The following is a 23,897-nucleotide window of genomic DNA, read 5'->3' as shown; positions in this document are numbered from 1 at the left end:
GTTTGTTTTTTACTAGTTTCTAATCTACTATAAAGGTAATGCAACCCAATAAGATAGCATAAAACAAAACCGAAACAGAATGAAACAAAAACCGAACAAAGAATAGTTGTATCAATTTTCTCTTTCTCAGGGCCGAACAACTTCAAACCTTGAGCCAACCATTTTTCCCAGTTTGCCTGAGAAAATTCTAGGGATAGGCAGCTTGAAACAAAAACAAGATAAATCAAAACGAGAACACATTGTTTTTTGAAATGGTCACCCATTTTGTTGCCTTCCCTTAGGGGCGAGCAATTTTACTCACCTCCAAGCTTCAGGCGTTCCCCGTATGGGCCACCAGTTGCCGCAGTCTGGCTGGGCACAAAATCACGAGCCACTCAAGCAGGAACAAACTTTATTTTTTGAAACTGCCGCCAATGTCCAGTACGCGCCTGGGAAGATTTTTCGATCCACCCACACGGCCTCCTCCCGGAACCAGCAGAGAGCGCTCCTCCCCCGGAACTCCCTCCTACTGTACTTCCCCAACCAATGGGAACTCTCCAGGAGTCCCATAGCAGGCCTAGGTGAACAGCAGGAGTCCAATATCCATATGAATGCAAATCTTAACATAATCATATCATCTCAATGGCTAGCTGGTGTCACCTTTCAACCAAAAATGCCATGCATCATATACTTGGCTCTTAGCAGTTTTGTTATCCTAAAAATGTCATCTCATGGTCCAAGATAACTATTTAACCTGTAGCCATTACATTTATAGTTCAACCAGCATGTTTTAGAAGACTTCCAGAAATTCATGTATGACACTCCCATTCATATCTCACTGGTTAGAATCTGGTCATGTGGCTAGGGGATGTTGAAAAATGTCAACTTTTATTTAGGTACATGGCTTCCAGAAATAAAATAATATTTTGTCATTAAGGAGCACAGGAAGAATGGATGTTAGAGTAGGAAATTCATAGATTTTGTCACAAGCTCATACTTATTAAGTCTATGTACTGAGTTGATAAATGGAGAGAGGCATAGTTGATGCTAGAATTTATGAGTGGGATATCTTCAGAGACTATAAATATCTTAAATCTATAAAAATAAAAATGTTAATTTTAATGGATCTCTTTTCTGAAAATCATCTTCAAATATTTTGAGCTACAGATGAGACAGAATAAATCAAATAAAAAGAAACATTTTAGGAAGGAGACTACCCATACATAAGGCCTTTGATAAAAATTTTTTACCAATTTTTTTTGGTAACTGGTATTGAACCCAGGGGTGCTTAATCACTGAGCCATCATATAATTTTTATTTTTGAGACAGGGTCTCACTAAGTTTCTCAAGGCCTTGCTAAGTTGCTTAGGCTGGCTTTGAACTTGTGATCCTTATGCCTCAGCCTCCCAAGTATCTGGGATTACAGGTGTCTGCCAGTGTACCTGATATTTTAAACTTTTAAAAACTTTTTTTTATTTTCAGCAGTTTTGGGTTTATAGAAAAATGAGCAGAAGGTACAGTATGCCTATATATTCCTGTACCCCTTCTCCCCTATTATAACATCTTGAATTAGTATGATACATTTGTTATAATTAATGAGCCAATATTGATACATTATTATTAGCTAAAGTTCACAGTTTACATTACGATTTACTCTATGTTGTACATTCTATAAGCTTTGACAAATAATGATATGTTCCTACTAGCATCATACAGAATAGTTTGACTGCTCTAAAAATCACCCGTGTTCCATCTATTTATCCCTCCTTCTCTCCCTCCAATCCAATTCCCAGACAGTCACTGTTCTTTTTACTGTCTTCATAGTTTTGCCTTTTATAGAGTGCTATATAGTTGGGATCATATGGTAGAATAAAGTTTCTACATTGTGGGCCTAGACAGAAAGAGGCTTAATCCTTGGTGTAAAACAAGCTCTTTTCATCCCTGGAATGCCTACCTAACTCTTTCCTATTTGGGAAAAAAAGAGAAAACCTCCTCTTCTAGATTACACATACTCCCTCAAGTAACATCCTATCTATCTTCTTTGAATAGCCAAATTTTTTATTCTGTTTTCTCCACCCCCATTTACTTCTCAACACACTCCAATCTGTTTCTGTCTTCTCTGTTACAACAAAACAGCTCTTGTTAAGATCATCAGTGCCACTCAGACATCCATGTTATGAAATCCAATACACACATTTCAGTTTTCATCTTACTTGACTATTAAAACAATATCCAGCACCATTAATCACTCACTTTTATTTGGAACACTTTCTTTCCTCCCTTATCTTTCCTGATAGCACAAATGTCCCCAACTCTTTGGCTGCTCTTCTCAATATCCTTTTCAAAAAAGAAGAGGCTTATTTTCTTTTCATTCTATAATATCTAGACAAATTTAAAGGCTTTAAATTCCATCATATGCCAAGCCTTCCAACTGCCTATGTAATGGATTCAAATGCTCATATCACGTCTCTATTAGGATCATTTTCAAGGCATTTTATATTTACCAAGTCTAAAAAAACCCAATCATATCCCTAATTCTTGATATCAGAGAATCACACTGGTTTGCACACTTGATCATACAGGTTTACCATTATGAACCAGAGTTTGGAGTGGGGGATGGGAATGCTTAATAAATGTTTTACAATTCTGTGAAGTGTTGGGTTAGCAAGTCGGAGGTGAAATGTGGTTGAGGTGCCTTACTAATGTGTTATATTGGGCTGGGGATATAGCTTAGTTGGTAGAGTGCTTGCCTTGCATACACAAGGCCCTGAGTTCAATCCCCAGCACCACACGCACAAAAAAATCACTAATGTGTTCTATTGATTTTCCTGTAGTCGGACAGGATGGGGCATGGGTGGGAGTGCTTAGAATCACACTATACATTATAAACTTTTCATAGTCTACTTAGACTCATATTTTACCACTTTAAGTTGAATGGAGAAACTTAATCACTTTATAGATCCCCCTATTTCTATTGTTTTTACCCCTAACATTTCTGACACAAAATATGTGGTTTATTTTTAATTTAAGGAAAATCAAGAAACATGAAATTTCTTACATATCTAATATGATTTTGTAGAATAGGGTTTGTAGAATGGGATTCATGCTTGCCATATAATTACATATTCATTAGTATGATTATTTGATTAAAATGGATTTCTTGCACTTATCTGTATGCTTCATGAGTGCAGAAATTATGCCTGTTTGCTTGTTATTGTATCTTCAGGCTAGTGTAGTGCCTGGCGAGTAGTAGGTTCTTAATTCATATTTGTTTCATGAATGGATGAGTGTTCTGAACCTCCTATTGTATGTAATAGTATGCACTAAAAACTAGTCTGTAACACCCTTATTCCTTTTTTTTTTTTTTTTTAGTTTCTTGAACTTTATTTTTTTAAATTTTTTTAAATTTTTTATTGTTGGTTGTTCAAAACATTACATAGTTCTTGATATATCATATTTCACACTTTGATTCAAGTGGGTTATGAGCTCCCATTTTTACCCCATATACAGATTGCAGAATCACATCAGTTACACATCCATTGATTTACATATTGCCATACTAGTGTCTGTTGTGTTCTGCTGNCATTTGTTTTTTGTGTTAATGCTTGCGCTTTCAGAAAACCCTCCGCAAAACCAGTTTTAAATGCATCTTGATGAGCTTCAGGTATGTTTTTAGTTTTCATGAGTTTGTCCAAACTCTCAACATCTGATCCTCTGTCCCTCAAAAGAAACCCCTTCACGAATGATGGTGCTATATTCTGTGTCTCTGCTAATCTTTCAGAGGTGGACTGTAGACGTCTGGTCCTTGATTTCAAAGTTTTAAAACCCCGAGACTGTATGAAAACTGGCCAGTAATGAAGATCTGAACAAATGCTTTGGAGAGTTCTTGGATGTTGTCTGTATAAGCAAGAGGAACGCAAAGTACTGAACATATCTAAGTAACCATATTTATTTTCAAAGAAAGAATGTGCAGAGACATGAGATGTATGCCAGTGGGAAGAAATGTTTTTGCCTTTGTAAAATCCAGGAAGTAGATTTTCTACCAGTTGATCAATCTGTCCAATTTTCAATTCAGATAATCCAAGGTCCCTTAAATTAAGTGAAGGCTCATTGCTGAGAGCCTCATGCTCAGGAACTACATCTCTATGCTGGTTTTGAGAAACTGATGTACTGACAGAAACAGATATGGTTTTTGGTGAATGCAAGGCACTGATGAGATGACTGAGAGGAACTGTAACCTCCTCCCCTGATGCTCCCCGCTTCATTCCTTCTGCTCCAGCTCCACTGGCCTCCTTGCTGTTCCTGGGGCTGCACCGTGCTCGTCAGGGAAAACATCTCCGGGCCCTCAGCGACCTCCCCCGCCTGCCGAAACTGTCCTCCGTTCTTGGCCCGGCAGGGAGGCGCTGAGCCCCCCCTTTTTCCCCTCTGTTTCTCTCTTCCTTTGCTCCTTACGCTTCTCAGAAACGGAAAAAAATCTCTTTTTTTTAATATTTTGTTTTAGTTGTAGATGGACTCAATACCTTTATTTGATTTGTTTATTTTTATGTGGTGCTAAGGATTGAACCCAGTGCCTCACATGTGCTAGGTAAGCACTCTACCACTGAGCCACAACCACAGCCCTCACCCTTAATCTTTATCCAAACATGTGCCTCTATGACAAGAAAAGTTTCAATTAGGCACACTTGGCTCAAGAATGAGTAATACTAGGCATGTTCTCATACTATTTTGTTAGGCATGACAGATACAGGTAGAAACTGGACCTGCTCTTTCAAAAGAGTAATCTCTTGCTTCATCTCTTCCTTCTTAAGTTTTTTGTCATTCTCAATTCGTTCCTGATCCTTGTGCTCTTATCAGATAGTTTCAAAAAATTATGACTTTAAAATCAGAACCAAAAACACAATAGTGAGAGTTGTCAAGGCAAGGTCCTAGAAATAAATTAACATTTGAGTGTGTAATGTTTGGAGGGTTACAAAAAGCAAGGATGACAGGGTGTGTGTTTTGGTTTGGATCTAGAATATCCTCCATAGTCTGTCTCATGTGTTGAAGGCTTTATCCCCAGTTGCTGGCACCTTTGGGAAGTGTTGGAAACTTTAGGAGGTGAGGCCTAGTTGAAGGATGTAGGTCACTGGGAACATATCTTTGAAAGATATATTTTGTCCATGGATTCATTCTCCCACCCCTACCCCCCACCCAACTTCTTGGCTCCCATGAGGTATGCAACTTTGCTCCTCCACACTCTTCCACCATGATGTACTATCTTACACAGGCCCAGAAGCAGTGCAGCCAATGACCATGGACTGAAACCTCTGAAACTCGGGGCCAAAATAAATGTTTCCACTTTCAAGTTGTTTTTCTCAGGTATTGTGTCAAAGTGATGAAAAGCTGACTACCACAGTATTTTCACAGATAACTCAGGAAAAACAACTAGTACTGCAATTCCTTATGAAGTGTAGTCAGCAGGCAGACTAAAGAATGAGTATCTGTTGAAAGCTTTATCCTACCAGGCAGCAGTCAGAAAGGAACTGGGATTGGGGGTGTGATGGACTGACTCTGAGTCTCCTTAAGTAAGTCATGACTTACTCTAAACAGAAGCACCAGCATTTTTCTGTGATTAAATTGCCTAGCATTTCAAGGATTAACTGATCTGATAGGTCACTTACCTATCATTCTGGTTTGAGGCCTTCTTCTTTTGGTTCTGTGCTGTCCTGTTGGGCTTGCCCTGACAGGAAGAAATGCTAATTGTCCCAGATCTTGGAAGTAGTACAGTCCTGGATGTTCTACCCAAGTATCTTGTACTTCCACCAAGGATTATCCTTTCAGCCCTTTCCAAGCAGCAAGAATGGAAAAAACCTGGGGCTGGGGATATGGCTCAAGCGGTAGCGCGCTCGCCTGGCATACATGCGGCCCAGGTTCGATCCTCAGCACCACATATAAAGATGTTGTGTCCGCCAAAAAATAAATAAATATTAAAAAAAAAAAAGAATGGAAAAACCTCATGGCCATGCAGTGGACGGGTAAACACCACTGGAAATTCTAAGGAAACGAAGCATTTTTCTGTCATTTCTCTTTTTTTTTTAATTTATTTTTTTTAATACTCAACAGTGGAATGCATTACAATTCTTATTATACACATAAAGCACATGTTTTCATATCTTTGTATATTATGTGTTTCTCTGTCATTTCTCAAACTCATTTGTGCTACATGAAGGTCCATAGAATCATGCATTCAAATTCCAACTCTACTACTGATATACTATGGGATTCTGCCTAATTCTTTATCTCTCTCTGCAGTTTAGTGAAACATTTTTCTATAATATATTAATATTTTTTTCTGGGTCTCTAATACCCATTTTCTACTCTTAGATACTTTTCAATGTATCTGGCAAGTTAGACAGGTGTCAGTATTTGGTGTGTATATGTGTATCTGCATGTGAGGGTTTATAAACCCCTTAACAAATGCACACACATACATACAACATTTATGATAATTGTATAGTAATAACAGAGTTCTATAGTATTTTAAATAACATCACAGAGCCATGTGTATTTGAAGACTCTCATCTGATTGACTAAGAAAACAATATCCTCTATCCCATTCCTCCTGTTACCAGGGACAAACTTCTCACTTCCAAAAAAGAAGAGTCAGAAAAGTGACTAGGTTGTAAACTGAGAGAGGAGTGGTGATTAATCAAAAGACAGTGTAGTTGCCAAATAATGGGTCTGGCTGCTCCCTGTAGGAGAGAACAATTAAGATAATAAAAGGTCCATTAAATTAAGTGAAGGCTCATTGCTGAGAGCCTCATNCTAATACGTCCCATCCCACTTTACATCTAAAATCCCAGTGACACGACTAGCAGCAACAACAATAAAAAACAAGTGGTTAATAAAAAACAAGCAATTGGTAGTATGAGAAAGAACCTTAAAAATAAATGTAATTAAGCAGATTAGAAGAGCAGTATGAATAATAATACAATAAAGAAAAACTTATCCAATTGAACCTTTACTGTAAGTCAAGTGGAGTTTTGCATAGACAACATAAACACATTGTCAGTCTGAGCCTCCAAACTCAAAAAACATTCCGTTTTTTTCTCATTCTTGCATTTTTAATGTCTTTATATGAAGTAAGGACAAAGGAGTAATAAAGAATTTGTACATGAATTAAGCTAATGAAAAGTACGGCTTGAAATCAAGCCTTCATCATAAACTATTCAAACCTGATCTTTTGAGACTTTCACAACTTGTACTGATTTACAAATCTGTCCTGCCATCAATACGAAACAGGTATTCTGATGGATTGGTAAAGCTTTAACATTCTTCCAAAGAGTAACTCATGAAGCTGACCTGACATCCCTTTCAACAGATTATAGTATACCTATTTATTATAATACCAGAATGTTATAAGCCTCAAATAAGAAAATACATAGACATTCCATAAAAAGGACTTTGTGTCTTCATCAAGGTATTCTCAGAGTATAGTATTTTATACAGAATTTAACAAATGTGTGTCACCTAAAACTAAAACAACAATGATAATAAAACAATCTTCTAAATGTGATGTGGTATGCTGCATTAGATCCTGGAATAGAGAAAGGACACTACTGGAAAAATTAATGATTTAGTTAAATCAAATTTTGCTGAAATCCAAATACTCTGTATATAATTCAAAATGTTGTAAAGAAAATAAATAAAATAAAATGTCATGCCAAAAACATATATCATACCAATCTCAACGTCTTGGTTTTGACAAATATACGATGGTTATGTAAGATGTTGACATTAAGTAAAGCAAGGTGAAGCATATATGGAAATTCTCTGTATCATCGTAGAAACTTTTCTGTAAATTTAACATTATTCTAATATAAAAACTTATAGAAAAAAATTCAAAAATAAAGTGATCCATAACAAAAACTAATAAATGGTATCTAATATAATTATCATTACTAATACAAAAATGACTTATTTTAATTCAAACAAAAAATGTATTAACATACCATATTTATTTTCAAAGAAAGAATGTGCAGAGACATGAGATGTATGCCAGTGGGAAGAAATGTTTTTGCCTTTGTAAAATCCAGGAAGTAGATTTTCTACCAGTTGATCAATCTGTCCAATTTTCAATTCAGATAATCCAAGGTCCCTTAAATTAAGTGAAGGCTCATTGCTGAGAGCCTCATGCTCAGGAACTACATCTCTATGCTGGTTTTGAGAAACTGATGTACTGACAGAAACAGATATGGTTTTTGGTGAATGCAAGGCACTGATGAGATGACTGAGAGGAACTGTAACCTCCTCCCCTGATGCTCCCCGCTTCATTCCTTCTGCTCCAGCTCCACTGGCCTCCTTGCTGTTCCTGGGGCTGCACCGTGCTCGTCAGGGAAAACATCTCCGGGCCCTCAGCGACCTCCCCCGCCTGCCGAAACTGTCCTCCGTTCTTGGCCCGGCAGGGAGGCGCTGAGCCCCCCCTTTTTCCCCTCTGTTTCTCTCTTCCTTTGCTCCTTACGCTTCTCAGAAACGGAAAAAAATCTCTTTTTTTTAATATTTTGTTTTAGTTGTAGATGGACTCAATACCTTTATTTGATTTGTTTATTTTTATGTGGTGCTAAGGATTGAACCCAGTGCCTCACATGTGCTAGGTAAGCACTCTACCACTGAGCCACAACCACAGCCCTCACCCTTAATCTTTATCCAAACATGTGCCTCTATGACAAGAAAAGTTTCAATTAGGCACACTTGGCTCAAGAATGAGTAATACTAGGCATGTTCTCATACTATTTTGTTAGGCATGACAGATACAGGTAGAAACTGGACCTGCTCTTTCAAAAGAGTAATCTCTTGCTTCATCTCTTCCTTCTTAAGTTTTTTGTCATTCTCAATTCGTTCCTGATCCTTGTGCTCTTATCAGATAGTTTCAAAAAATTATGACTTTAAAATCAGAACCAAAAACACAATAGTGAGAGTTGTCAAGGCAAGGTCCTAGAAATAAATTAACATTTGAGTGTGTAATGTTTGGAGGGTTACAAAAAGCAAGGATGACAGGGTGTGTGTTTTGGTTTGGATCTAGAATATCCTCCATAGTCTGTCTCATGTGTTGAAGGCTTTATCCCCAGTTGCTGGCACCTTTGGGAAGTGTTGGAAACTTTAGGAGGTGAGGCCTAGTTGAAGGATGTAGGTCACTGGGAACATATCTTTGAAAGATATATTTTGTCCATGGATTCATTCTCCCACCCCTACCCCCCACCCAACTTCTTGGCTCCCATGAGGTATGCAACTTTGCTCCTCCACACTCTTCCACCATGATGTACTATCTTACACAGGCCCAGAAGCAGTGCAGCCAATGACCATGGACTGAAACCTCTGAAACTCGGGGCCAAAATAAATGTTTCCACTTTCAAGTTGTTTTTCTCAGGTATTGTGTCAAAGTGATGAAAAGCTGACTACCACAGTATTTTCACAGATAACTCAGGAAAAACAACTAGTACTGCAATTCCTTATGAAGTGTAGTCAGCAGGCAGACTAAAGAATGAGTATCTGTTGAAAGCTTTATCCTACCAGGCAGCAGTCAGAAAGGAACTGGGATTGGGGGTGTGATGGACTGACTCTGAGTCTCCTTAAGTAAGTCATGACTTACTCTAAACAGAAGCACCAGCATTTTTCTGTGATTAAATTGCCTAGCATTTCAAGGATTAACTGATCTGATAGGTCACTTACCTATCATTCTGGTTTGAGGCCTTCTTCTTTTGGTTCTGTGCTGTCCTGTTGGGCTTGCCCTGACAGGAAGAAATGCTAATTGTCCCAGATCTTGGAAGTAGTACAGTCCTGGATGTTCTACCCAAGTATCTTGTACTTCCACCAAGGATTATCCTTTCAGCCCTTTCCAAGCAGCAAGAATGGAAAAAACCTGGGGCTGGGGATATGGCTCAAGCGGTAGCGCGCTCGCCTGGCATACATGCGGCCCAGGTTCGATCCTCAGCACCACATATAAAGATGTTGTGTCCGCCAAAAAATAAATAAATATTAAAAAAAAAAAAGAATGGAAAAACCTCATGGCCATGCAGTGGACGGGTAAACACCACTGGAAATTCTAAGGAAACGAAGCATTTTTCTGTCATTTCTCTTTTTTTTTTAATTTATTTTTTTTAATACTCAACAGTGGAATGCATTACAATTCTTATTATACACATAAAGCACATGTTTTCATATCTTTGTATATTATGTGTTTCTCTGTCATTTCTCAAACTCATTTGTGCTACATGAAGGTCCATAGAATCATGCATTCAAATTCCAACTCTACTACTGATATACTATGGGATTCTGCCTAATTCTTTATCTCTCTCTGCAGTTTAGTGAAACATTTTTCTATAATATATTAATATTTTTTTCTGGGTCTCTAATACCCATTTTCTACTCTTAGATACTTTTCAATGTATCTGGCAAGTTAGACAGGTGTCAGTATTTGGTGTGTATATGTGTATCTGCATGTGAGGGTTTATAAACCCCTTAACAAATGCACACACATACATACAACATTTATGATAATTGTATAGTAATAACAGAGTTCTATAGTATTTTAAATAACATCACAGAGCCATGTGTATTTGAAGACTCTCATCTGATTGACTAAGAAAACAATATCCTCTATCCCATTCCTCCTGTTACCAGGGACAAACTTCTCACTTCCAAAAAAGAAGAGTCAGAAAAGTGACTAGGTTGTAAACTGAGAGAGGAGTGGTGATTAATCAAAAGACAGTGTAGTTGCCAAATAATGGGTCTGGCTGCTCCCTGTAGGAGAGAACAATTAAGATGAGAGACCAGTTATTGAGGCAAAAGAAGGTAACTTTATTTGAAAAGCTGGTTGAATGAGAAAATGGAGGACAGTCATCCAAAGTCCATGTTGTTCCTTGGGCCAGTGACTGGAAGTGGGAACAAAGAGATGCAAATAAAATCAAGAAGTTATCCTTGAGTTTCAGACCACAGGTGTCATAAGGGTTGGATGCATTCAGTTGATGCTATTGGACCTCCTGAGGTTTCTGTAATTCAGTTTCATGTTAGTATAAATGCCCATCTTAAGCTATACATTAATAGACCATAGTTTCTGCTACCTACATACAAGAATGCAGGGTTTTTAAAAAATGTTTTAAGTGGGGTGCAGTGGCACACACCTGTAATCCCAGTGGCCGGGAGGCTGAGACAGGAGGATCACAAGTTCAAAGCCAGCCTCAGCAAAAGTAAGGCGCTAAGGAACTCAGTGAGACCCTGTCTCTAAATAAAATATAAAACAGGGCTGGGGATGTGGCTCAGTGGTCAAGTGCCCCTGAATTCAATCCCCAGTACCAAAAAATTAATTAATTAATTAATTAATTAATTAAATAAAAATGTTTTTTGTTGTAGATGGACACAAATACATTTATTTTGTTTGCTTAGGAGATTCTGGGGATTGAACCCAGTACCTCACACATGCTAGGCAAGCATTCTACCACATAAAGCATAAAGTGGACCACTGTTACAGTTCCTTGAATGTATTCTGCTGGGTGATTTGAACAGAAGCAGTGATATAATAGGAAAGAAGATAAGGAGATACATTTCATAAGCAAATATGTGATCTCATTTTATTTCCACAAGAATCCTATAAGGTAGGAGGTCTTAAATATTTCCCATTTTACAGATGAAGAAATACAGGCCCTGAGAGGCAAAGGAGCTTGCCCAAGAACACACTGCCAGAAAATGAAATTCTAAACCATCTTTCTAAATCCAATACCTGTGTTATTTCTGCTATACTATTTGGAATGAACAGTATACTGGTACATGTTAAGAAAGGATCTCTGGAACTGATTGCCTAAGGATGAAATAGATGTAGGATCTTGGCAAACCAATCTTCTTTATCTCAGCCTCATTATCTTAAAACTGGAACAATAACAGTACCTACCTCCTACAGTAGTTAGAAGATTAAAAGAGTTACAAATAAAAAAGAATAAGAAATAAAATTATTAAAAGATTTAACACAAGAAAGATACCTCCTGTGCCTAGAGAAAAAACATTAGCTATTTAGTGTTATCTTACAGTGCTTTGGAGCCTAAGCCCTCAGGGTATACTGGTGGCACAAAGTTCTCATACTTCTGGCTTTCATCCTCCCATATATCACCTGGGGCCTGTTTGGCAAGGATCAGCTACTCTTAAAGAAGGCAGTTTCCTAGTGGCCTGCCATGAAACTTAAGCTTTTGTTGAACAAATGAGATCATCCAATTGGCTTTTAATGTTACTCAGTTCAGCTTTTTTTTTTTTTTTTTTTTGAGAGAAGGAACTTTTAATACTGGGGGTCACTGCCACTTAGAGTAAAATATTAACTGGATATTTTGAACATAAAACAGCTTAATATTTAAAGGAATACATTTATATTTTAAAAGTTCAAATAATACACAAGAGAAAAAAAAAAACAAAACAGGTCTTCCTCCCACTTCAGCCGTACAAATATTTTTGTCTCCCAGAGTTTCAGAATCTAGTCTCCTGTAATTAGCAGATAGTTTGCTAAGGAATGTGACATATTCTGTCCACTTAGGAAAGGCAGGGCTGCAGGTAAATTGCTACTTGGGTAAGAAAGCATATGGGGGGAGTCAGCACTGTGGGCCCATTTTATAGAATTTTCTTAACCTTATGTTCCCACTATCTTTATCCATCTGTCTCTTAATATTTTCCCCTCAGGACTTAGGGCCCTAAGTTCTTTTAGGATATTTGGGTGCCAACACATTCTGCTGCATCCTGCTGAAAGAGAGTGAAGTTGGGGAAAAGTGACCTGAAGTCCTTGTTCCCCCTCAGGTGTGACCTGGAGAGTTAAGGGTATTCAGCATCAGGACAGTCCAGAGGCCCATGGAGGCAGTTAGTGGTTGAATGGATGAAGAATACACAGGGCAGGTATCATGCTAATGTCGTGGGACAGGTTGCTCAGAAAATGCACTAAATCCCAGTTTTGTCCAAGTTGAAGAGTTTTTATTTAGCTGGCCTGCCAGCGACTGCTCCCCGCAGGACTCATAACTGTTTCTGCGAGGAACAGCCCAGAACCTGAGCATTTTAGGATATTTAAAGGCAAAAACCACACCTGGGTTGACATAGCTGCAAGCAAGCAGGTACAGAAGCTGAATTGGACAGTTGGTGATACAATGCAATTGGTACATTGGCATTTCCCATGGGACTTTCCAGGTTGGCATAACAGCAAGCATGCAGAAGGGAAGGGGGTCAAAATGACCCTAGTTCAATACACATTAGAGAATGATTACTAAAGTCTAGAAAATCAATCTCTGACAAGGTACATTGCCCAAGAAAAATGGAAACCAAAAAGAACAATTTTACATTGTATAAGAATTGCTATTTTGTGTTGCCAAGTATGTTAAGCTAGGTAACTATTAACAGGTACAGAGTCAGGGCTTTCCCATGGAAGAAGCATTTCTTACATGATATGGAGTCTCGGGGTAAAATGGAGTCTGTTTGGTCATTGTCCATATAGCCTGGCCCATCACACTAAGAACAATAAATAGTCAGCAAAGCATTTTTTTGTGAACAATTAGTATGAAAGCAATCAGTATTATCAGCTAGTTTCTGAAAACTATGAAGATGGTAATTTATTAAAGCTTTAGGTGGGATCCACATGTTACTGATCTGTGAGTGGAGGCCAGTTAAGGCTTTTAGAAACATAAGCAGAGTTGTTAGAAATACATACACAACATTTAGTTTTTGTAATGTCTCAGATATCCTCATGAGCTGTAGTTAAGATATCTAATGCCATCTGATTTTTGTAAAATACTTTTCTATTTGTATTGCCTCTGTGTTTAGTAGGGATCCCTTTATTTCTGTCATTTAGGGCTAGAAAATTATACTAGTAAACGCAGATCAACCCTGCCCATGTAGGAGGTTAGGAAGATTAGCAGGTCTCAAATTAAGTCAAAAGCTTGTGACTCTGACAGTCTCTTTTGTTAATTATTAGACACTCCTCTCTAGGAACCCTTGCTTTATAGCCTCTACCTTTACTTACTTTTGGTGGGGCTGACAAAAAAAAAAAACTATTAAAAGAACTATTACCTTTCCTTTATCTTTTTTAGTTTTGGACACTTTCTTAAATTTATATTCTGAAACAATACTTACGATGTTATTATCTATGTATTTAATTTACATAATAAATTTCATCCCAGGAGAGGGATCAAACAATATAGCATATTGTCTGTGCCTTAATCTTTTTCCAGGTTTCACTCAAGGAGTTACAGCACAGAACAATTTTGAGCCTGACCTGTCTCCCTTATCATTATCATAATGTCATTAACATTAAGTGAGTTTACCACTGTCAATTGTGCCCAGAGTCTTCTTTTGGGCCTTGAGGAGGCCCCATCAAGATCATCTGCAGCTGCCTGGGGGCAGGCTGAGAAACAGTGCTGGGACTGCCAGCACTGGGTTGAAAAGATTTAACTCATTTGTAACTCCCTTTTTCTGGTGCTCTGCTACCCTTGCTTACCATAAGCAGTGCCTTTTGGCACTTTCAACTTAGTTTCTGCCTGTTCAGATTCCTTATTTTGCATAAATGTCTGTACATACAGAATATCTTCCATATACTTTATCTCTGACAGACCAAGATTGCATAATAATCCAGAAAACCATTTAAAGGCCAGATTATGTTACAGCAAAACATCTTTTTCTTAGACAGGTTTATACCTATAGGTGGCCCATTCAACCAAGATCTATCTTTCCAAGAGCCTACTGAAAAACAGACAAATAAGAGAGGAAAACCAAAACCAATTCTGACAGATGGGAACCTTTAAAACAGACAAACTTGCACACACACATTTTTTGCTTAGCTTAGGTGGTGAGGGATATAGGATAGGTGGAAGAGTGGAAGTCACTGTGGCTAACTCAGATTCTCCTCCCCACTCATTGTTGGCATCATTTCTGGAATCAGAAATTAGGAAGTGTTGGTCTTGAGGAGGTCTAAAGTTTGAGTCAGAATACTGAATGCTTCTAGAGTCTAAATTATTCAAACAACCATGTTTTATCATCTTTTGAGGTTTTTTGTTTGTTTGTTTGTTTGTTTGTTTTGTTTTATCCTAGGCCTCTTTCTGCTACGTTAATATAAAGCCCAAAGGGCCATCTGGGTAATTTTGGTGTATTTTCCCCTGTCAGAATCCACTTTCTCTTGACTAATTTTTACTTTTAAATCTAGAGTCTTAACCCCCAGCAGGTGCTTTCTTGTACTTTTCATCCTGCTTTCCTGAGTGTGATCTTGACTGCAGAAGTAGGCCATCCCCTGGTATGCCTGGGTCTGTCAGGATCTCTTATCAGGCATTTGCAGAAGTTTACAGAGTTAATCCCTGCAGTTTGGGGCAATGCCTGTATTGCCCCAAAGCAGAATACAGACCTGAAACATCCTTAAAAGGTCAAGGACCTGGTCTAGTTGGCCCTTCTCTCTCTCCTCTTCTCTAGCATTAGGAAGAAATTTAGCAGAATTCCAGAGTCAAGAACAGATAAAACAACGATTAAAGTACCACACCAGTTTTTTTCTTCATGTTCTGCCCAGTACTGGTGTTGCAAGACAGACAAAAGCGGGGAGGGGTTCAAACAGAACACCCACCTGGCCACATCCCCAAAGGGAGCTTAGGCACTTCTTGGCTGAAGACATATTATTTAATCCCTGGGTCTGGCAAGAGGTCCTGTTATAGGAGTGAATCACCATTATACCATATTAAGTCACCACAGAACCACAGGTTAGGACTCACTCAGATTTAATAACCAAAGACCCAAAGCCATGGAACCACAAATAGTTTCACTGTCACTCACACATGCATTCAAGAATTTAAGCATTGCCTTCCTTGTCTAACCCTTTTTCTGGGAGCTCAGCCCTAGAGTGCACTCGAACCACCTCTCTCCCCCTTTCCTGGGAGCTCAGCCTGTGCTTAAGCTCTTTTTCTCCCCACTTTTCCTCTAAAGCTGTGGTTTCCACTCCAAACTACCATAGAGTGTATTATGCTGCTCTGAGAGGTTATCAAGCTCTCCTTCTGTCCACCAGGATAAGCCTGACTCGTGGACCTGACCTTATTCTGCAGCCATTAACTGGTTTCTGGTGAATTAGTCCTTCCCTCCTTTGGGTCCAGTTGGGGCTCAGCCTTTCCAGAGAACCGGAGCACCAACCTGAAGGGAACTCAGAAAACCATCAATAGCACACTCTCCAGTCTGCCTTGGCACACCGCTCCTCTGGTCCAGCCAAGCTGTGTATCTACTGACTCAAAGGGCCAGTATGGTTGGAATCTCTTTTTTAAAAAAAACATTTGTTTTTTTTAAGTTATAGGTGGACACAATATCTTTATTTTATTTTTATGTGGTGCTGAGGATTGAACCCAGTGCCTCATGCATTCTAGGTGAGCACTCTACCTCTGAGCCACAACCCTAGCCCTATGGTTGGAATCTCTCTGGGGTCTCCAGAAATGTTGTGGAAATCATGTTTAGCAAAAGACCAAGCACCACTTGGAGGGTTGTACCCCAGAAGACCCAGATGCTCTTAAATTCTGGGCCCTGAGCTGAGGTTACATGGGGCTTTTATAGAATTTTTTTTTTTGAGAGGAAAAGTTTATTTGGGGGATTCATGGTTATAGAGGTCTCAATCCCTTAACCTCATGTTCCCATCATTCACATCTGTTTGTCCCCTGTCACTAACAACAAACATTCTTGCAACAAATATCTTACTAGAATATCTGTAGAAGAATTTCCAGATGCAAAATTCAGGTTTTTGAGTTTTTTGTTGTTCTTTTAATAGGATAGGAACTATGTCAAGAATAATGTCAACAAAGAGTGCTGAAAAGAGGAAGACAATAGCAAACAATTGTCTGAATCAACTTTTTAAGAATTGTGGAAATTAACCAAAAGCTTGAAGCAATCTGAAAGCATTTGTTCAAATGATTCAGTTAGTGTGGATAGAAACTTCATGGCATTTTAGCCTACTTTGTTTCTATATTCCCAGTCTCAGCTCTAATGTAGACTTGAAATCCAACAATCACAGTAAAAACCATAATTTGGCAATATCAGAAGGAAAGAAAATTGATATGCTATACCTTGAAAACTCCATTCCTAGACAATTATTATTTTAATGCTGGATATGGGATTTTTTGTTGTTTTCTTCTGATGATTAAATCCAGGGGTGTTTTACGTTTTTATGTTTTACCACTGAGCTACATCCCCAGTTCTTTTTTTATTCTTTTGAGACAGGGTCTCGCTAAGTTGCTGAGGGTCTCACTAAATCACTGAGTTTGTCCTCAAACATACATTCCTCCTGCCTCTGCCTCCCGAGTCTCTGGGATTACAGATGTGTGTCACCACACTCTCTGGACCTGGGAACTTTGGCTTGGTAATGGTATAAAGGAAAACATGTTAGCCTATTGAATATACAAGCAAGTCTTTTATTAGAACTTCTCCTAAGATAAGGAAGATGTAGCACTGACCTTGCTATCAGGCTGGCTCTCCAAACAAAGGGAGATGGTTTCATTCATGTGGAAGGAATGTTTGCAAGGAAGTGGGGACAAGGTTTTGGAATTTTAATTTTCTTTAGATACATTTCAAAGTTTTGCTTTCCTTTTCCTGTGAGAGCACTTAAACTCTGAGAAAGGCATGGTCAGTTGGTCATCCTGTTTTTCATATGGGGCCACAATCTGTGTAAAACACCACTATTTGGTGATAAGGATGAGTTGCTGTGGCTGTTAAGAGAACACACAGAATATATTTTAAAATGTTCAACATCTCAAGCAATAAGGAAAATACAAATGAAGCTACATTGAGATTTTATCTCATTCCAGTTAGAATAGAGTGATGCAAATAATAATAAATGCTGGAGAGGATATGATGGGAAAAAGTTACACTCATACATTGTTGATGGGACTGACTGAAAAGGAGTACAACCACTTCAGAATGCAGTAGGAAAACTATCCCATTCACAATAGCCTCAAAAAAATATTTGGGAATCAATCTAAAAAAGAGGTGAAAGACCTCTACAATGAAAACTACAGAACACTAAAGAAAGAAATAGAAGAAGACCTTAGAGGATGCAAAGATCTCCCATGCTCTCAGATAAGCAGAATTAATATTGTCAAAATGGTCATACTACCAAAAGTGTCATATAGATTTAATTCAATCCCTATTAAAATCCCAATGACATTCTTCATAGAGAAAAAGCAATCATGAAATTCATTTGGAAAAATAAGAGACCCAGAATAGCCAAAGCAATCCTTAGCAAGAAGAGTAAAGCAGGAGGCATCACAATACCAGATCATAAACTATACTACAGAGTCATAGTAATAAAAAGAACATGGTATTGGCACACAAACAGACACATAGATAAATGGTACAGAATAGAAGATACAGAGACTAATCCACATAAATACAGGTGTCTCATACAAGACAAAGGCATCAAAAACATACATTGGAGAAAAGATAGCCTATTCAACAAATGGTGTTGGGAAAACTGGAAATCCATATGTAGCAAAATGAAATTGAACCCCTGCCTCTCACCCTGCATAAAAATCAACTCAAAATGAATTAAGGACTTAGGCACTAGCACAGAGATCCTGTACCTAGAGGAAAAAGTAGGTCTAAATCTTTTTTTTTATTGGTTGTTCAAAACATTACTAAGCTCTTGACATATCATATTTCATACATTAGATTCAAGTGGGTTATGAACTCCCATTTTTACCCCAAATACAGATTGCAGAATCACATCAGTTACACATCCACATTTTTACATAATGCCATACTAGTAACTGTTGTATTCTGCTACCTTTCCTATCCTCTACTATCCCCCCTCCCCTCCCCTCCCATCTTCTCTCTCTACCCCATCTACTGTAATTCATTTCTCTCCTTGTTTTTTTCCCATTCCCCTCACNTTTGATTGGCATTGCATTAAACCTATAGAGAACTTTTGGTAATATCGCCATTTTGATGATGTTAGTTCTGCCTATCCAAGAACAGGGTATATTTTTCCATCTTCTAAGATCTTCTTCTATTTCTCTCTTTAGGGTTCTGTAGTTTTCATTGTTCACCATGTTGGTTTAGGAACTGACTTCTTTAATAAGACCCCTAAAGCACAAGAAGTAAAATCAAGAATCAAGACATGGGGTGGAATCAAACTAAAAAACTTCACAGCAAAGGAAACAATAACATGAAGAGAGTGGCTACAGAATGGGAGAAAATCTTTACTACATGCACCTCAGACAGAGCATTAATATCCAGGATATAGAAAGAACTCAAAAACCTTAATACCAAAACACCAAATGACTCAATCAATACATGGGCTAAGGAACTGAACAGACACTTCACAGAAGAAGAAATACATTCGATAAACAAACATCTGAAAAAAAAATGTTCAACATCTTAAGCAATTAGAGAAATGCAAATTAAAACTATACTAAGATTCCATCTTACTCTCATTAGAATGGCAATTATCAAGAATACAAGCAACAATGAATGTTGGTGAGGATGTGGGGAAAAAGGTACACTCATATATTACTAGTGGGGCTGAAAATTGGTACAACCACTACAGAAAGTGGTATAGAGATTCCTCAGAAAATTTGGAATGGAACCACCATTTGACTTGGATATCCCACTCCTCAGTGTATATCCAAGGGACTTAAAATCAGCATACTACAGTGATGCAGCCACATCAATGTTTATAGCAACTCAATTCACAATAGGTAAACTATGGGACCAACCTAGGTGCCCTATAACAGATGAACAGATAAAGAAAATGTGGTATATATACACAATGGAATATTACTCAGTAGAATATTACTTTAAAGTAGAATGAAATTATAGCATTTGCCAGTGAATGGATGAAGCTGGAGAATATTATGCTAAGCAAAATAAGCCAATCCCAAAGAACCAAAGATCAAATGTGTTCTCTGTTCTTCTGAGTGGAGTGAAAGGAGGTGAGGGGGTATGGGAGTAGGAAGCATAGAAGAATGAATCAGACATTTTGCCCTATGTGCATATATGGTTACACAGCCAGTGTAACTCTGCATCACATACAACTAGAAGAATAAGAAGTTATACTCCATTTATGTATGATGTGTCAAAATGCATTCTACTGTCATGTGTAACTAATTAGAACAGATTTTTTAAAAAAGGACTAGCAGTGGATTCACCATATGACCCAGTCCTTGTTATATACCCAAGAACTTAAATCAGCATACTAGAATGATACAGACATATCAATGTTTATAGCAGCACAATTCACAATAGCCAAGTTAAGGAACCAGCCCATTTGCCTATCAAAAGATGAATGGATAAAGAAAATATGGCATATATACACAGTGGAGGTTTGCTCAGCCATAAATAAGAATAAAAATATGGCCTTTTGCTGGTAAATGGATGGAACTAGAAAATATGCTAAGTGAAACAAGACAGACTCAGAAAGTCAAGGGTCAAATGTTTTCTCATATGTGGAAGCTACAGAGAAATAATGTAATTTTTAAAAAGGGGGAATTCCATGAAAATAGAAGAAATATCAATGGAATAGAGGAAGAGGTTCAAGGGGGAGGGAGGGAGGAGGAATGGAAAAGAGGAGCAACTGCAGGATGAAATTGACCAAATTATGCTACACACATATATAAATATGTGATAGAATTCCACATTCACTTATATCTTAAAGCACCAATTTAAATAAATAAATAAATGAAATACCAGTAGATTAAAGAAAGGGGAACAGAGAGAGGAAGGCGGGGATGGTAAGTGGGAGTACTATGAATAATTTTTTCCTATTGGGTATGCATCCAAAAAAAGTCACAGGCAGTTGTTGAATACTAAGCTGCCTGAAGCATTGGATGACAGTTGGGATAAATAATAAGCTAATCAAAAAAACTTTAAAAAGAAAATCTGGGGACTGAGGTGCCCATGGTTGGCTTTGAAAATCTCTAATATATTCTGGGAATCTAAAAATCCACATGCTCGCTTATAGTTGTGCACATGCTTAGAAAAGACCTGAGATGACCCTAAATTCTCATCTCCCACTCACCTTGAAGATCAGTTAAATCAGGATGTCAAGACTTAAACTGCCTTAGTTTAAAGCATGCCCCAATATACACTGGGAACAACTTGAAAAAAATGGAAGATTGTTGTTTATATAATTTAAGGAAATCCTTGTCTAAATATTTGCTGACAATTAAATTAATAGGACAGAGAATTTAGGGGGAACACATGATATAAAATATTGGCTTTATAGAATTAATTCAGTAAAATTACTAAGTAAACAACAAATTGTAGAGGCACCCCCCTTTCTCCACAGAAAATCTTAACTGGGTTTCTCCAGAAATCTTCACCATGGCTGATTTTAGTACTGTCAACAAAAGAGTCTTTGCAAAAGAGTTCAATGTAGATAAACTTCCAATTTTCGTGTTGCCCTATTTTATTTGGCCACTGGCTGGGAAGATACCACACTCCAGGTGCTGGACACCCCCTTACTAGTTTTTCACCCCCTTACTAGTTTTTCCAGTATAGTAGTTTGTGGAAATGTGTAAACAAGGCCGCTGGCCTTGAGCTGGGGCTTCATAGAGATGTCTGCATTTCTAAGATAAGAGAAGTTACCAATTGGGCTCCATGGTAACAGCTGGCAGGGGGAGGAAAGAAAAGGGAGAAGAAGCTCTTCCCTTCTCAGGTGTTGTCCTTGAAGGGTTAACTTGCCCAGAACAGTGAAAGAAAAAATCTGCTTTATATGAATTTCTGCAGACTGTGAACTTCTGAGCCCTTCTCCTTACATGCTGGGTATAAAATTCTGAAACTACCTAAACTTGGGGTTCAGGGGTTTGACTGATTATAGCAAAAGCTGTGCCCTCTGAACCTGGCTGTTTCCTGCTATCTTCTGTGCCTTGCCTCGTCTGTCCCTACAACAAAATGGCAACAACAAATTCTGCAGATGTGTAAAGAATCTGATTTCCAGATTTGTTATATTATTTAAAATGTCCCCTTTTTGACAAAAATATAAGACACGCAAATTGAATAAGAAAGTCTAACCTAAATACAGAAAAAAAATGCAGTCCATACAAATGGTCATAAGATGAGTTTAAAACAGCTATTCAAATTATGTTAAAAAATAAAGAAAACCATGCTTTAAAAAGTAAAGTATGAGAACTTTTGTCTCATCAAAGAGAGAATATCAGTAGAGATAGAAATTATAACAAAAAAACCCAGAAAGTATGGAATACAATAAGTAATGTAAAATTCACTTAAGATTGGCTCAAAAGCAGATTTGAGCACAAAGTAGAACGAAAACATCAATGAACTTGAAGACATGTCAATTGAAATTATTCAATCTGATAAACAGAAAGAAAAAGAAGAAGAAAAGAAACCAACACAGTCTTAGATACCAGTAAGATATCAATATGCATATTGGAAGGAAAGAAGATTCAAAGAAATAATGACTGAAAAAATTTCCAGTTTGATGATTGACAATAATATAATCATCTTAGCTAAGTAAACTTCAAGTAAAAAAAAAAGTCTTAGAGATTCTCATATAATAAACTCAAAATCCAAAGACAGATGACCTTGAAAGCAGGGAGAAAAGGGATACTTATAAGGTTAACAATTGATTTGCCTCAAAAACCATGGAAATTAGAATTTAATGGGTAACAAACTCAGTGCAGAAAGAAAAAGACAAGTGATCTATATCTTGCAAGACTCTTCTTCAAATATGAAGGAGAAATTAAGACATTCTCAGACTAATGAAAACTGGGAGAATTCTTCAGTAGTATACCTGTTTTACAAGAAATATCTTAGGGAGGGCTGGGGTTGTGGCTTAGCAGTAGAGTGCTCGCCTTGCACATTCAAGACCCTTGTTTGATCCTCAGCACCACATAAAAATAAAATAAACGAAGGTATTGTGTCCAACTATAACTAAAAAATAAAATATATATATAAAAGAAATATCTTAGGGAATCCTTCAGGCTGAAATGAAAGGATACTAGATACACATTTGTTTGAAACATAAAAAATAATAGACCATAAGGAGGCCACGACATAAGCTTCAATGTTACTTAGTATTTGTGAAGTCATGAGGAAAAGATGGGGCTGAGCAGAAAGGAAAATGGGACCCTGGGTTACTTCCTGGGCCCTAGAACTCAATCAGCAGCTCCAGGCTTTTGCTGAGAAATTTGGGAAAAGTTATTTTTAAATCAGGACATATGTGACCCAGGGTCCACAACCTCTCCAAAGAAGAAAAATCAATATTTTGATTGGACTAAATGCTACATGAATACTTATGGATGCTGAGTGCTTTACCCAGGATTGGGCAGGGGGCTGACTTCCTTAAACCTACAGATCCATATAAACATATAGACATCTGCTGGCATCCCTCTCTTGGGACTCCTCCATCTTTGGGAGCTCTGCTTGCTTGCTTTCAATTACTCTAATAAATCTTGTTACTTTGCTCTCACCCTTGGGTCCATAGATTTCATTCGTTGAATTTACGAGACAAAAACCCACCTAACATTCATGCTTCTCTATTGCACTTGTCCCCAATACCAATTCAAGAATAAAGACAAAGATTTGATAAAAAGGTAAAAGAAGTTTTATTGCTTTGACAGCAAAGGAGAAACACAGGGCCTCCTGTCCCATAGGCTATCCCCATCAGGGGGAACAGAGGGTTTGTAAAGAGGTGATTCAAAGGCTATATTACAGGTGTGCCCTGGAAATTCACTTGCTAATTTGGGAGAGTGAGATAGCCATTTCTTAGATCTTCTGGTGCCATCCCCTAAGTCTGAATTACTTCATTCCTGTGGTGTATATTGCTTGAGAACAGATAACTGGTCCTAGGATGGGAAGGAGGGTAATCTTGCCTCCCCAAACATTAGGGAAGGGGAGAAGGATAAGAGAAAAAAGAATAAAAACCTTTCCACTTTAAAATAAGCCTCAGT

The 23,897-nt window shown here is 37.9% G+C and overlaps 1 protein-coding gene across 1 annotated transcript; it reads right to left on the bottom strand.

Moving 5' to 3' along the window:
- Positions 1–2,220: 2,220 nt before the first annotated feature.
- LOC107159966 (ATP-dependent zinc metalloprotease YME1L1-like) lies at positions 2,221–8,484 on the bottom strand. The gene is made up of 4 exons (XM_048796713.1): positions 8,329–8,484; positions 7,971–8,264; positions 3,540–3,922; positions 2,221–2,352 (listed from the first exon to the last, which is right to left on the bottom strand). Exons 1-4 carry the CDS (start codon positions 8,360–8,362, stop codon positions 2,221–2,223), a joined length of 843 nt encoding a protein of 280 aa, XP_048652670.1. The 5' UTR covers positions 8,363–8,484.
- Positions 8,485–23,897: the final 15,413 nt, after the last annotated feature.

Source organism: Marmota marmota, unplaced genomic scaffold (assembly GCF_001458135.2).
Source record: "Marmota marmota marmota unplaced genomic scaffold, marMar, whole genome shotgun sequence".
NCBI lineage: Eukaryota > Metazoa > Chordata > Mammalia > Rodentia > Sciuridae > Marmota > Marmota marmota.
This window is presented reverse-complemented; position numbering and strand designations above follow the sequence as displayed.